The sequence below is a fragment of the Ranitomeya variabilis genome, chromosome 1 (assembly GCF_051348905.1).
Source record: "Ranitomeya variabilis isolate aRanVar5 chromosome 1, aRanVar5.hap1, whole genome shotgun sequence".
Classification (NCBI taxonomy): Eukaryota; Metazoa; Chordata; class Amphibia; order Anura; family Dendrobatidae; genus Ranitomeya; species Ranitomeya variabilis.
In genome coordinates, this window is record NC_135232.1 from 1,036,127,082 (window position 1) to 1,036,143,379 (window position 16,298).

The 16,298-nt window shown below is 46.4% G+C and overlaps 1 protein-coding gene across 8 annotated transcripts in view; it reads right to left on the reverse strand.

Annotated features, from left to right (window-relative positions):
* The window catches only part of PCM1 (pericentriolar material 1), a 130,676-nt gene that overhangs the window by 77,907 nt on the left and 36,471 nt on the right, over positions 1-16,298 (reverse strand). For all 8 annotated transcript variants that reach the window (XM_077279661.1, XM_077279656.1, XM_077279662.1 and 5 more), the window contains exon 6: positions 3,301-3,410. In XM_077279661.1, coding sequence (XP_077135776.1) covers positions 3,301-3,410 — 110 coding nt within the window. The remainder of the gene's footprint in view (positions 1-3,300; positions 3,411-16,298) is intronic.

A 16,298-nucleotide genomic window follows, 5' to 3' on the forward strand; every position in this document is an offset into this window, starting at 1 on the left:
GAAACCCTTATTTTTGTTTCGCCTGTCCTCCCACCTATCCTGGTTTTTTCCCGGCTTCCTTCGGAAGAACCTCTTGCTCCGAAAGGGCCTTCTATATGAAGGGAAACCCAGGGAGGGGAATGACTTTTTATCTCCCGCTTTCTCCAGTATATCATCTAGAGTGGGCCCGAAAAGGAACTCTCCTTCACAGGGGATGGTACATAATTTAGACTTCGTCTGGAGGTCTCCCGGCCAGCATTTCAGCCAGAGGGCCCGCCTTGCGGCATTAGAAAACACTGCTGACCTGGCAGATAGTTTGATTGAATCCGCAGAGGCGTCAGCCAAGAAGGTTGCAGCTCCATAAATAACAGGTAACATTTTTAAGATTGAATCTCGGGATGATCTCTCTTTGAGCTGGCTTTCTAATTGGTCTAACCATACCATCAGGGAGCGAGATGTACATGCGGCAGCGACTGCCGGTTTGAGGCCTCCACCAGCCGCTTCCCATGAACCTCTGAGGAAGCCATCTGCCTTCTTGTCCATTGGGTCTTTCAAGACCCCCATGTCCTCAAACGGAAGGGCATATTTTTTGGATGCCTTAGCAATTGCCACATCCAGTTTGAGCGCCTTATCCCAGAAGGAACAGGATTGATCATCAAACGGATACTTCCTTTTCAGAGTGAGTAGTGACTTCCTTATAGGCTTTTCCCATTCTTTCTTAATCAAAGCCTGGATTTTTTCATTAAGGGGAAAGGCCCTTCTCTTTTTCTGGTCAAGCCCCCCGAACATTATATCTTGAACGGATCTTTTTGGGTGAGGGTCTGCCAGCCCCATAGTGTTCCTAACGGCCTTAACCAGGCTGTCAATTTCTTCTATGGGAAAGCAACTACGGCCCCCCGAGGAAGAGGATGATGATGACGAGGATGATGAGGAGGAAGAATTGGATGTGTCTGAATCCATATCTTCCCCTGAATCACCAGATTCAGGAGACGGAGATCTATGCTTAGTCTTCCTTCGCTTTTTTCCTCCTTTGAGGGATTTAAAGGTCTCTTCTACCTGGACTTTAATCAGATTTTTTAGGTCTGCTGCGAACCCGGGGAGGCCTTCTGACACTGTCTGCTGAATACAGATACTGCACAGTCTTTTTTCCCATGAAGATGGAAGATCTTCTTTACATAAGGCACATATGTTATGTTTGGTTTTACTTGTGCTTTTCCCCTATAGAAAAAAGACACAAAGATAGGCCCTCCCTATCGCTAACTTTCACGAAGATCACTTACCACCTTATGGACCCATAAATACCGGTTGGGAAAGATCCATGTTTGTTGTCGATTTATCCCTTGAGCCGGACGTCATGCTGGACCCTTTGCTACGCAGTGATCCAGAACGCCCTTTCCCGGTAGAGTCCTGGTGGCCTTTCTGGGTTTGCCGCTTCTGCTGCTGCTGTGGCGGCGGCTGTGGAGATGCCCTGGGTAGGGGGGATACCTGCTCCCCATCGCTCAATGGTGAGCACTGGCCGGTCTCCATCTGGAAGCGTTCTTTCCCCCCCAGGTGCTCGCTAAAATAGCGGTGGAAGGCGCCATTTTTTTATTTTTATTTTTTTCCTTTGCGCATGCGCAGTCAAACTCCGCGCCCGAAATCCCGCGCCTGCGCAGTTCGCATCGTGTGCGAAATCCCGCGCCTGCGCAGTCTTCCAGAGGCTGTGCGCACAGGGCGGGGATCGCAGTGCTCGTGCGCGCGCCCTGAAATCTCGCGCACCGCCGCATGCTGACTCCTCGGAACTCCCGGGAGCTGCAGCCTGCAGACTGACGCTAGGGAGCAAGACATCGGCTCCTGTCCATAGAGGGACCCCCCTGGACATGGCTGCTGCTGGTGAGTCTTACCTAGAGAGGCGGCCGTTGGTCCTGCCACCTCTCCCCGCGCACCCTAAAAGGCCCACTAGCCCCTAGCAGTGGCGCTTCGGGTCACCACATCTAGCCGAGGCAGGGGGGCCCCCGCTGCCAGGATCGGCTGATTGGCCCCGGAATTCCCACGAAGAATCTTTTTCCCTCTGACGGAGGTGAATCTGTAGGTCTCCCATCAAGGACAGGAAACCAACTGATGCAAGAGAGAGGTACTGCCTTTTTATCTGTAGGTTTCCTGTCCTTGGTGGGCGGATCCCCTCTCTCCGTGGTGCCGTCGTGGGCGTCAGAGAAAACTCAACGTGTGAACATAGCCTTACATGGACAGTAATGTGAAAGTCCACAGTGTAACGCTACTTCAGCCACCAGGAAGATCAGCAGTTTACAGTGGCGTCTTTCAAATGAAAAGGGGCTTAAAGACAACCTGTCATCGCGATCACACATGTGAAACTAAAGGTACGGGCATAAAGGCGTTGTCATACTGCAAAATAAGTACCTTCAGTTTAGAAATCCAGAGTCTGGTTGATGTATAATTATTATTAGGCGTTTGGATGCAATGAGCTCTTTGAGCATGTGGGTGGGATGGTGGGTAGGATCTTCGGCTCTGCCACGACTTTCACGGCTTCGTGTCCGTATCTTTTTAAGGTTTTAGACTTTGCGCTGGTGCAGTCCTAACCGTGGGTGGCGCTTGTGCACATTGATCTTGTGGTGGGCTTCAGGAAAATGGTGCCGATGCATATTTAGGACGCTGGTTAAAACTGTGCCAACCCTACCCACAGTCCCACCAAATGCACGCTCAGCTTATCACACAATGACCAAGATGTGGATTTCTACAATGAAGGCACCTATTAAACTCAGGAAAACAGCGCCTTTATGCCCATACCTTTAGTTTAAAATGCGCGATCTTGATGACCAGTTCTCTTTAAAAACCACACTTTTCCAGAAACAAGTGGATATATCAGCAAAACTTCGCCTCCAGCTTCTTGTGTGTTACAAAATAAAGAAGAAACAAAAAAAGACAAAAAACACACTTTAATCACATTCCCCAAATCCATCGCATAGGCAGCATGAATAGTAAAAAGCTGGTCACACAGGGTTAATAGCAGCGGTAATGGAGTGCGTTACCAGCGGCATAACGCGGTCCATTACCGCTGCCATTAACCCTGTGTGAAGGCAGACTGGAGGGGAGTACGGAGCAGGCACTGACTGCGGGGAGGAAGGAGCGGCCATTTTTCCGCCGGACTGTGCCCGTTGCAGATTGGTCGTGGCTGTTTTTCTACGACCAATCAGCGACTTGGATTACATGACAGACAGAGGCCGCCACCAATGAATATCCGTGACAGACAGAAGGACAGACAGACAGACGGAAGTGACCCTTAGACAATTATATAGTAGATATACATATATATATCTGCAGTACCTGAGCATCATGCAGCTGGTTGTGAAAGCGCTGGATCAGGTCATTTAGCTCTTCGTTTAGCTCAGATGTTAAGCTCAGACCAGACACGCTTCCTGTTGTTTCTGTGACAACTGAGATCAGATTAAAAAAAAATTACATTAACTAGACAGCAGATCGGGTTTATTAAAGTGAATAGAAAATGTGAACATTAATTGATATTCTGGTAGAAGCAAATGAAACATTCTATGCATTATGCTTTGGGGCAAATTGAGCATTTGTTGTTTTTTTAAGAAGTCTTTTTTTCTTGTAGAATTCATTTACTTTTTGCAGCAAATTCTTCAAAATGGTGCCTGTGTATTAACGAATTGTCCATAAAATAGAAAATGCTCTATTTTAATATACCGTATATACTCGAGAATAAGCCGAGATTTTCAGCCCATTTTTTGGGCTGAAAGTCCCCCTATCGGCTTATACTCGAGTCATACCCAGGGGTCGGCAGGGGAGGGGGAGCGGGGGCTGTCTAATTATACTCACCTGCTCCTGGCGCAGTCCCTGCAGGTCCCTGGCTCCCCGGCGCCCCAGCTTCTTGGTACCGCTCATTACAGTAATGAATATGCGGCTCCACCTCCCATAGGGAGCCGCATATTCATTACTGTAATGAGCGGTAACGGTGACCGCTCAGTACAGGAAGAAGCAGCAGCGTCGGGGAAGCAGGGACTGCACCGCGCCAGGAGTAGGTGAGCATAACGGGGAGGGGAGCGCTGCGCGATATTCACCTGCTCCTCGTTCCAGCCGCAGCTCCGTCTTCAGCGTCTTCTGCAGTGACGCTCAGGTCAGAGGGCGCGGTGATGTGGTTAGTGCGCGCCCTCTGCCTGAACGTCAATGCAGAAGACGCTGAAGATCGACCAGCGCCGGAACGAAGTCAGGTGAATATTGAAAGTGCCGGGGGCCTGAGCGACGGAGAGGTGAGTATGTGACTTTTTTTTTATCGCAGCAACAGCAAATGGGGCAAGTGTCTGTATGGATCATCTTATGGGGCCATAACGTTTGTGCAGCACTATATGGGGCAAGTGTCTGTATGGGGCCATAATCAACGTTTGTGCAGCACTATATGGGGCAAGTGTCTGTATGGAGCATCTTATAGGGCCATTATTAACCTTTATGCAGGATTATATGGGGCATATTTTAATATGGAGCATCTTATGGGGCCATCATAAACTGTATGGAGCATTATATGGGGCTCCTGATTCAATATGGATATTCAAAAACACTTAAACTACTGATGTCTCAATTAATTTTACATTTATTGGTATCTATTTTTACTTTTGACATTTACCGGTAGCTGCTGCATTTCCCACCCTAGGCTTATACGCGAGTCATTAAGTTTTCCCATTTTTTTTTCAGCAAAATTAGGGGGATCGGCTTATACTCAGGTCGGCTTATACTCCAGTTTATACGGTAACTTTTTTTCTACTTTATGGCCCAAAAAGTGTCATGTTTCACTAAAATGTCACAAAATTTAAAAAAAAAAAATCTTAAGATGACTCCAGGGAACACGGGAATGAAACAAAAAATGTTAAACTATTTAAAAAGTCACAACTGACTAAGGCTATGTTCACACAGGGCGTTTTTGCTGCGTTTTTTTATGCAAATTTTCAGCCGCTTTTTACAGTACCAGCAATAACGATGCAAAAATGCAGCTATTTGATGCATTTTTGCTGCTGAACAGTCAAGGATATTAGCATGGACAAAGAGGAAAAAAAAAAAAAAAAAGAACGCACAAAAAAAAACCCGCACCAAAAACGCACCTAAACCTGCAATTTTGGCGCAGCTTCTTTCCTGCCAAGATCAGGTTTTGCTGCAGGAAAAAAAAAAAAAAAAAAAAAAACACGCCCTGTATGAACTTACCCTAATTAGTCAAGAACATCTGAAAACCCAAATCCCGCAACAATGCCTAACACACACACATATTACATTAATAAAATATATACATATACACATATATATACATATACACATATATATACATATACATATATATATATATATATATATATATATATATATAATATAAATAGATCAATCTGAGGACAATAGATAAGTGTATAGAGTTTATCTTTATTTAGTTAGTTAATTCTTCAGAAAAAAACCATAATCTTCGACCAGACATATATATATATAAAGAATGCAACGTTTCGGCCTTCAACGGCCTTTTACACAGCAGTTTATCTGTCTGTCGAAATAGGAATGGTGCTGAAGAATCGGAGATATAGGGAGTGTATATGATGCTGGGCAACCCGGATACTGCCGGCGAGGTACGTGGTGTCGTACCATTCCTATTTCGACAGACAGATAAACTGCTGTGTAAAAGGCCGTTGAAGGCCGAAACGTTGCATTCTTTATGTCTGGTCGAAGATTATGGTTTTTTTCTGAAGAATTAACTAACTAAATAAAGATAAACTCTATACACTTATCTATTGTCCTCAGATTGATCTATTTATAGTATTATTTTTTTCTGAGGACCATTTAAATCTTGACGATAACGATTCCCTTGATCTATTAATGATATATATATATATATATATATATACATATATATATATATATATACACACACACACACTCACCGGCCACTTTATTAGGTACACCATGCTAGTAACGGGTTGGACCCCCTTTTTGCCTTCAGAACTGCCTCAATTCTTCGTGGCATAGATTCAACAAGGTGCTGGAAGCATTCCTCAGAGATTTTGGTCCATATTGACATGATGGCATCACACAGTTGCCGCAGATATGTCGGCTGCACATCCCAAAGATGCTCCATACAAGGCAGGATGGATCCATGCTTTCATGTTGTTTACGCCAAATTCTGACCCTACCATCCGAATGTCGCAGCAGAAATCGAGACTCATCAGACCAAGCAACGTTTTTCCAATCTTCTACTGTCCAATTTCGATGAGCTTGTACAAATTGTAGCCTCAGTTTCCTGTTCTTAGCTGAAAGGAGTGGTACCCGGTGTGGTCTTCTGCTGCTGTAGCCCATCTGCCTCAAAGTTCGACGCACTGTGCGTTCAGAGATGCTCTTAGGCCTACCTTGGTTGTAACGGTGGCGATTTGAGTCACTGTTGCCTTTCTATCAGCTCGAACCAGTCTGCCCATTCTCCTCTGACCTCTGGCATCAACAAGGCATTTCCGCCCACAGAACTGCCGCTCACTGGATTTTTTTTCTTTTTCGGACCATTCTCTGTAAACCCTAGAGATGGTTGTGCGTGAAAATCCCAGTAGATCAGCAGTTTCTGAAATACTCAGACCAGCCCTTCTGGCACCAACAACCATGCCACGTTCAAAGGCACTCAAATCACCTTTCTTCCCCATACTGATGCTCGGTTTGAACTGCAGGAGATTGTCTTGACCATGTCTACATGCCTAAATGCACTGAGTTGCCGCCATGTGATTGGCTGATTAGAAATTAAGTGTTAACAAGAAGTTGGACAGGTGTACCTAATAAAGTGGCCGGTGAGTGTATGTATATATATATGTATGTGTATATATATATATATATATATATATATATATATATATATATATATATATATATATATATATATATATATATATATATATATATATGTATATATATATATATATATATATATATATATATATATATATATATATATATATATGTATATGTATGTATGTATGTATGTATGTATGTATGTATGTATGTATGTATGTATGTATATATATATATATATATATATATATATATATATATATATATATATATATATATATATATATATAAACTTGGTAGAGTAAAATATGCCTTTTATTTATCCATTAACAAGTTCCAGATTTCTTCAGTTACAATATTGCATACATTCAATCCCTTATGGACGACATGTATCCTATAGATATGGTTGATTTTAATTTGTATTTAATGTGGATTTTAAATATTTGTTTTTTTCATGTTGTTGAAATCCTTGGGGAAGGATCAATACCGCAAGGGGTTACTGTTGGCTATTGGATTAACTGGGTTAAATCAAATCTATTGGAATTCTCTATACACACCTGTGACACCCAGTAGACCATATGGGCCTTTTTTTTTCCTCCTTCCCTATACTACATTTGCGGTCTTGATTCAGTACTCATTTGGACCTGGAGGAAGACACATGTGGTGTCGAAACATGTCGTCCATAAGGGATTGAACGTATGCAATATTGTAACTGAAGAAATCTGGAACTTTTTAATGGATAAATAAAAGGTATATTTTACTCTACCATTGGACTGATCGCTGGAGAAACAAAAAGATTTCTCTTTACATGTGTGGATTTGTCCCAATCCGTTTTCCGTGCAAACTAACCACAGGTTGGATGTATTCCGGTGTCTTCAAAGAGGTAAGCTGGCTTTGCCAAAAACTTATATATATATATATATATATATATATATATATATATATATATATATATATATATATATATATATATATATATATATATATATATATATATATATATATATATATATATATATATACATACACAATACATACACACACATAAATACGCACAAAGAAGCAAACAAAACAGGCACACTCATTTAAAGTAGACTTTAAAGCAAGAAGGAGAAACAGAAAAGGATCATCCTTCTATATTATTTCAACACACTCTTTTTCGGTGACTACTTTGTATCTCCGTTCATACTGCACCCACACACACAAATGATACACCATTTGAAAGGTAAACCTGCCCCCTTCAGCATGAAAATAGCCAAACCACACATCCACGATGTGATCACAAAATACAGTTTAAACATTAATTGTCATAAACCTGCAGCAAGGAAAAATGACCTGCAGGTGGCACCACACTACCCCCAAAGCAGACTACCACAAAGCTGCTTACAGACATCACAAACAAATCCTAACATTTGCCTTCGGGGATTTCCAGCTTGTCAAACTCCTTGCCCAGCCGATTTCAGGCACATTGTAGGATTGCACATTTCACTGCATGTGTCACATATGCTAACACATTTGTAAACATGCACTGCATATTCAATTGCACACTTGCTGCTTTTACATTCCACCATTTCAAATTACCTGCAGGTGGCATTTGCCTTGGGGTCTTTCCAGCTTGCCCAGCCTATTTCAGGCAAATTCGAGGATTGCACACTTCACTGCAGGTGAGTTACATATGCAAACACATTTGTAAACATGCACTGCTTTTTCAGTGATTACTTCGCCCCACACACAAAAAAGGAGATTTTTGTGTACTCACCGTAAAATCTCTTTCTCTTAGCCTCTAATTGGGGGACACAGGACCATGGGTGTTATGCTGCTGTCCACTAGGAGGCGACACTATGCATAATCTGAAAAAGATTAACCGTGGCTCCTCCTCTGCAGTATACACCCCTGGACGGCGTCCGCCTTCTCCAGTTTTGTGCATGCCTATAAGAAAGCCACTATGTACAAGCTCAAAGAACAATATGAGAACTCAACAGTAACAACGGCCCGAAAAGGGCAACAGGGTGGGAGCTGTGTCCCCCAATTAGAGGCTAAGAGAAAGATTTTACGGTGAGTACACAAAAATCTCCTTTACTCTGTCGCCTCATTGGGGGACACAGGACCATGGGACGTCCTAAAGCAGTCCCTGGGTGGGAAGCAATGGACGAATATTGTGCAGACAGGCCCCTATACTTGGGGCACCGCCGCCTGCAGAACACATCTACCCAGGCTGGCTTCCGCTGAGGACTGGGTATGAACCCTGTAGTGTTTAGTAAACTAGTGTGGGCTAGTCCAAGTGGCCGCCTTACACGCTTGTTGTGCCGAAGCCTGGAGCCGAATGGCCAGGAGGCCCCTACCGCCCGTGTAGAGTGTGCCGTAATACCAGCTGGAAGAGGAGAATTCTTAAGGTGGTAGGCCTCTTGTATGGTGGATGTGATCTTCCTGGCAAGGGTAGCTTTGGAAGCTGCGAGACCCTTGCGGCCGCCTTCCGGAAGAAGGAAAAGGGATCAGACCTCCGGAAGGACTAAGTCATAGACACATATATACGCAATGCCCTGACAAGGTCAAGCGCATGCAGAGCCTTCTCCACTCTATGAACCGGAACCGGACAAAGGGAAGGCAGAGAAATTTCCTCATTGAAGTGGAAGTTGGACACAACCTTCGGAAGGAAGGATGGGACCGTACGGAGAACTACCTTGTCCTGGTGAAAAACCAGGAAGGGCCGTTTGCAGGAGAGTGCTGTCAGTTCAGACACCCTGCGTAGCGAGGTGATTGCCACCAGGAAAAAAACTACCTTCTGGGAGAGAAGGCAGAGCGGGACCTCCTTAAGGGGTTCGAAGGGTGGTTCCTGCAATGCTGTCAGGACCAGGTTGAGGTCCCACGTTTCTAGTGGTCGTCTGTAGGGGGGAACCAATCGGGAAACCCCCTGATGAAAAGTCCTTACTCGCAGCTTGGTAGCAATGCGCCTTTGAAAAAAAAAAAAGCACTGAGAGGGCTGACACCTGGCTCTTAGGCGAGCCCAGGGACAGCCTGGCCTCCAGACCCGATTGGAGAAAAACACAGGTAGTTCGGGGAGGGAAGAAAAGAATGGGGTCTGGCCACAAGATTCGCACCAGGTAAAGAGAACTTTCCAGGTATGGTCATAGATCTTGGCAGAGGCTGGCTTCCATGCCCTGATCATTGTCCTAATAACGTCCGTCGAGAGCCCTGCCTGGGTTAGAACCCAGGTTTCAAGGGCCATGCTGTCAAATTGAGAGCCCCTGAGTTCTGGTGGTAGAACGGGCCTTGTGATAGAAGATCCGGGCGGTCGGGGAGGCGCCAGGGGGCGTCTGCTGAAAGTTGTACGACGTCGGTGTACCATGTACGTCTGGGCCAGACCAGTGCGATTAAGATGGTTGGAACTCCATCTTGCTTGATCTTCCTCACCACTCTGGATAACAGGGGGAGAGGTGGAAAAAAGTACAGAGGCTGGAACTGGGTCCAGTCCTGAACCAGAGCGTCTGCTCCGAGTGACCGCGGATCGTGTGTTCTGGTCATGAAGTTGGAGACCTTGGCATTGAACTGGGATGCCATTAGGTCAACATCTGGGGTCCCCCAGCGATGGCAGATCTGACAAAAAACTTCGGGATGGAGAGACCACTCCCCCGAATCTATTCCTTGTCGTCTGAGGAAGTCTGCTTCCCAGTTGTCCACACCCAGAATGTGGACCGCTGAGAGAACCGAGCCGGTGTCCTCCACCCAGTGGAGGATGTGTGACACTTCTCGCATCGCCTGGGTACTGCGGGTGCCCCTTGGTGATTCACATATGCCACAGTGGTGGCACTGTCCGATTGTATTCTGATGTGTTAGGCTGCCAATAAGTGATGGAAGGCCCTCAATGCCAGGAGGATGGCACGAATTCCCAGGATGTTGATGGGCATGGTCGCTTCCACTGGGGACCACTTGCCCTGTGCCCTGTGCTGTAGGTGCACTGCACCCCAACCCGTCAGGCTCGCATCGGTGGTCAGAACCTTCCACTGACCTGTGAGAAAGGATTTCCCCTTTGCTAGCGAGGTTGGCTTGAGCCACCAGTGCAGGGACCTCTTGGTTGACGACGTTAGCCAGAACTCCCTGTTGAGAGAGAAAGGGATTCCTGTCCCAGGACATGAGAATGGCTAGTTGGAGAGGCCTGAGGTCAAACTGGGCCAAATTGGGACCGCTTCTATTGCCACCCCCATCCTGCCAAGGACTCATGGCAAACCGGAGAGATTGAGGGGGTTTGCGGAAGAGGATGCGAACTCCTAGGCGGAGAAACAGTGCCTTGTGCCTGGGAAAGAGCACTAGACCCCTGGAGGTGTTGTATAGCATTCCCAGGAAGGTCAGAGACAGACTCAGGGTTGGTGATGACCTTTGTAGGTTGACTACCCAGCCCATGCGACTCCATGTCGATTGTGATTGAGACGCTGAGCTCGCAGTCCTTGAAGGTAGGAGCCTTGATGAGTAGATCATCCAGGTATGGAACGACTACTATGCCTCTGGAGTGCAGGACGTCCATGGTGGCTGCCATGACCTTGGTAAACACTCTGGGAGCCGTGGCGAGTCCGAACGGAAGAGCCACGAACTGGTAGTGGTCCTGGTCGATTGCGAACCTGAGAAAACTGACGAGCAGGTGCAATCGGTATATGCAGGTATGCGTCTTGTATTTCTATGAAGGCGAGATATTCTCCCTTCTCCATGGACGCAATGATGGACCGAAGGGGACTCCAGCGGAAGTGACGAACCCGTACATATTTGTTGAGTTGTTTTAGGTTCAGTATGGGCAGTACGCTGCCTCCTTTCTTGGGGACTATGAATAGATTGGAGTAGAACCCTCGGAAGCGCACGGCCGTGGGAACCGGTACTATGACTCCTGCTTGAAGAAGCAAGGGAACCGCTTGGTGGAAGGCACGAGCCTTGGCTGGCGGTTTTGGGGGAACAGAGAGGAAGATTCAGTTCGGTGGGTTGGAGGTTGAACACTATCCTGTATCCGGAAGACACTAGTTCCCTGACCCACCTGTCTTCTGTAGCAGGCATCCAGACTTGCTGGAAGAGCAAAGTCGGCCGCCTACGGATGGGATGTCTTCCGGGGTCCGTGAGTCATGAGGAGGAAAAAATCTGAGGTTTACCTCCTTTGGGCTTTGACTGGCCTGCTTTTAACTGCCAGGTCTTGTCCGACCTTTGCGTCGACCTCGAGTTGTCCCTGTGTGGGGAACAGTTACGATTTTGTGCTGGACGCGAGACGGACCAGCCCGAGGAATTCCGAAAGGATCGGAATCGGTTTTGTTACACTTCTTGTAAGTGCGTATAGGTTTCAGTTGAGGGAGAGAGGTACTCTTCTACCCCGGTGGCGTTGGATATCATGGTGTCCAACTTTTCACCGAAAGGTCACCCACTGAGATACGGGAGGTGCGTGAGGGACTTCTTTGAGGCTGCGTCCGCTTTCCATTACGCAGCCAGAGGATACGCAGAATCGTGATGGCGTTTGATGCTATCCCCGCTACGCCCCTTGCCGAATACAGAGCTGCATGAAGCATGTAATCTGCTACAACTGCTATTTGAGCCGCTTGGTCCGACAGCTCAGGAGCAGATGCTTGGAGGCCAGCTTGTAAATTTTTGGCCCAAGCCAGTATGGCCTTGGCAGCCCAAACTGAAGCGAATGCGGGAGCCAGGGAGGCCCCTGCCGCCTCGAAATTTGAACGAGCCATGCGTTCTAACTGCCGGTCTGCTGCGTCCCTGAGGGTTGAGCTATCTGGCAGTGAAAGGAGAGTTTGTGCTGCTAGTCTAGAGACTGGGGGGTCCACTTCAGGTGGATCTGTCCATTCCTTGGTGTCCTTCTGTGGGAAAGGGTACCTTGCCTCCAGATATTTGCGAATTTTTTCTCAGGTTGCGAGAGCTGCTCTATAAGGATCGCTTTAAACTCTGGGTGGTTAGAGAAAACATTAGGCGGCTTCAGAGGTCCTTCAAAGGAAATCCTCTGGTGGCAGATTAGAAATGTCCAGCACCCGATGGATGGAAGAGATTATGTCCTCGACAAGCACTGTATTGCTAGGGGGGATTGGGATTAGGGACCCATCCGTTTCCCTGTCTGAGTCGGAGTCACAGATGCCTTCCGAATCCTGTGTATCACTGAGGCGTCCCCTGCTGGGTGAGCTGGGGAGGAGGCCTTCTCTGTTCGGGGACTGCGGAGATCTGCATTGTCTGCCCCTGGAAGGGGACGGTCTAGATGACTTGGAACTACGGTGTCTCTCCCTAGAAGGGGATGACCGTGTGCTATGGGATGACGCAGATGGACTTGACCTATGGGTCCGCTTGCGTCCTGACCTAGACATGGATGTGCCAGGTCGTTCTGTTCCTGAGTCAAGCTCACCCTTTGCTGGGTAGCGGTCATAGCCGAGGCATGACTCTGCAGAGCCTGAAGCAATGTGGAGGTTTGGTTATCTATAGACTGTGTCATAGATTGCGACCTCTGAATGACCCATTCCGGCGTGGCATTAGACACCGAGGCATTGGCAGGGGCTTCTTGGGGCTGACGCAGTAGTCTGGATGCAGTCCTGGCAGCGCATTACGTGCTGCCACTGGGGAGAGCGGTCCAGCAGGCTGTACTGAATGCATAATAGCAGTCTTGCCTGGTTCTCTTGGACCTTGAGCAAGGCATAGTGCACAGAGTGCAGAAGGGCTGCTATGCAAAGGACCTTACAGGGGTAGAGAAACCTATAGGGGAGCCTTATAGGTAATATGGATTCACAGCCGAGTAAAACAACCCGGCTGTGATCTTACCCCACCAGTATGCCCCTAGGTCAAGCGCCGAAGATCCAGTCTTGTGCCCCCCGGAGACTGGCTGGCCTGGTCCTGCTGACCGGGAGATGCAGGGTTAATCCTTGCTGCAGTAGAAATGGCCGCCGAGGAGAAGAGGCAGGGGGATAAGGGGGCGGAGAGCTGAGAAAAAGGCGGCAAAGCTGTGTAAAAACGCGCCCTTTCTGTCTCGATCCACCCCCTTTATGACACTGTAGAGTGTCATATTTGTTGTCATCCGGGGGGCGGGCCGTGGTGGCGGAGAGGAGGCGGCGGCTAAAGCTAGGCCCAAGCCGGGGCCTAAATTAGATGCCTGATGCCCAGAAAGGCTCCAGGCCGGCGCGGAAGTCCGGGGGGGGGGGGGGGGGGGGGTCGGATCTGAACCGGACCCCCCCAGATTTAAAGGCAGGATAGCGGTGGGGCTGTAAGCGGGAGGGGGGCCCTGTGAGGGGTCCCTCTGAGGCAGTATAGAGCTGGTGCTGCCGCAGAGACAGGGGCGCAGGGAGCCCTGTGTCTGTATACGCCATGCCTGCCTGCACTCCCTCCGGCCCCGACAGGAGCCCACAGCTGGGCTGGGGTTCCTGGATGCAGGCGCAGTGTGCTGGCCCATTGCTGGGAGCTGTAGAATGTTGCCTGTACAGGCCCTACCTGAGGCGTCTCGACCTAATACCCCCAGAAGGGGATTAGGGAGGGTGCTGTTGTCACCTACAGGGGGCTTTATCCTCACCTGGACCTCAACCCAGAAACCAAAAGGTATTGGGGAAGGAGGGGGAGTCTCGACTTCGAACCAGCACCCGAGGGACTGGGGAAGGAGCAACATGGGGAATAGCCATCTCTACTTCAACCGGGCACCCCATAATAGGGGGCCGAGGAAGGAGCCATGCCAGGAGTCTCACAGGAGACCCACTTTTCTTCATCTGTAATCCGTAAAAAAAAAAAAACGGAGTAAAAATCTTTTAGGTGTGCCTCCTATGCAGGGTGGATTTGATTTAAATCTAACTGATTTAAATCACGATTTAAATCACGATTTAAATCACTAGTCAGTAAGGCTTGATTTAAATCAGTGATTTAAATCAAAGTTTCTACCTAAACTAGTTCTTGCTACTTTAACATGCAAGTAGATGAAGATTTTTAGAATCACTTTTTATATTACTTTTTTCTCCCCAGTTTAATGGGTTAATCATTCATATTTGGACACCACTGTTCTGTTGTACTTAGGAAGGAGAAAAATAATCCTGACCTTAATAACAATTTAAATAGATTTATTCAACTGAAACAATAACAACATTACAGCATAAGTTATTTGCTTAAACAAACATCCATGTTTGTTAACTAATTTGGCTAAACAAAATATATATATATTTTAAGAAACTTAGACTGTCAGCCCAGCCGACACATGAAAAACTTAAATACTACTGTCCCTGCTGTCCTCTGTAGCTCACTTGTCATCTTCATCATCATCTTCTTCTTTGTTCCTATTCATAATCTGGAAAAGAAAAACAAGCTTTCCTGCTTTATTGGGTCCCAACCGATTTCTCAATTTAGAATGAATGAGTCCAAAGGAAGAGAATATTCTTTCAACGCCTGCAGAAGAAGCTACTGCTGTTAAAAGTGAAATCATTACTTGAACAGTCTCTAAATCCAAGCGCTTAAGTGACTTCCACCAGTTTACTGGTGTGACCTTCCTTAAAATATCTTCAGCAAACATATATTTCATGAATGGTTCCCCCTTAGCTCTGAAGTTTATTATAGTTGGCATTAAAGATGGATGATTGCTGGATACCCATGTCATAGCTAACTCCTCTTCCTCAGCACTTAGGTTTTGACCCGGATATTGGATATTGACAATATTTGCCAAAAAATGAGCTGGAGTCAGTGCTTGTCCCATTCGTTTGTTTACTGCTTGTAGTTTAATTCTGTCCATGTGTAGTTCTGTTTTTAAGTGTTCACTCAGTTCCTTCCAAATTTCAACAGCATCCGCAATAAAACAGCCATTTTTCTGTATTTTGTTTAAAGCTTGAGAGATGGGTTTCAGGAAGCTCAGCATATGTTCAATATTTCTCTTAAGCCCAATGATGAGGATTTTGGCCGTGACAGTGCCATCTATTTTATCTCGATTTTCTTCACAAAGTGTCATCAGAATAGGCCAGTTTTTGATATACTGCTCAAAACACTCCACCACAGAGTTCCATCTAACATCTTGTGGGAGCGTTAGCTTGGTTCCACCCATCCTTTTCAGAGCTCCTGCAGCAAAATGATTATTACGGAAGTATTTAGCAATTTCAACAACATTAGCCTTTATTTCTGGAACACTTAAGTCTTTGGCTAAGAGGTGCAGCAAATGAGCACTGCAACCATATGTTATTAGCAGCTTTGTATTCCCTCCCTGCTCTTCTAAATCTCTTCTCATCTTGGATACGTTTGCAGCATTGTCAGTGACCAAACTGCGTACTAGACATTTGAATTTTTGTTCACATGTCGTTATAGCTTTTACTGCCACTTCTTGTAAGTATTCTGCTGTGTGTGCGCATTTCCTGACGTATCAGTTGTGCAAGGAAGACTTTACTTTCTTCTGTTGTTATACAAGCACATACAATAGGATCATTGTGGACATTACTCCACCCATCAATACTTAGGTTAACAATTTTACCCTCCAGAGCTGTTGCACATTGTTCCATTTCTCTGTCATACACTTGATCATCCAGCAGTTT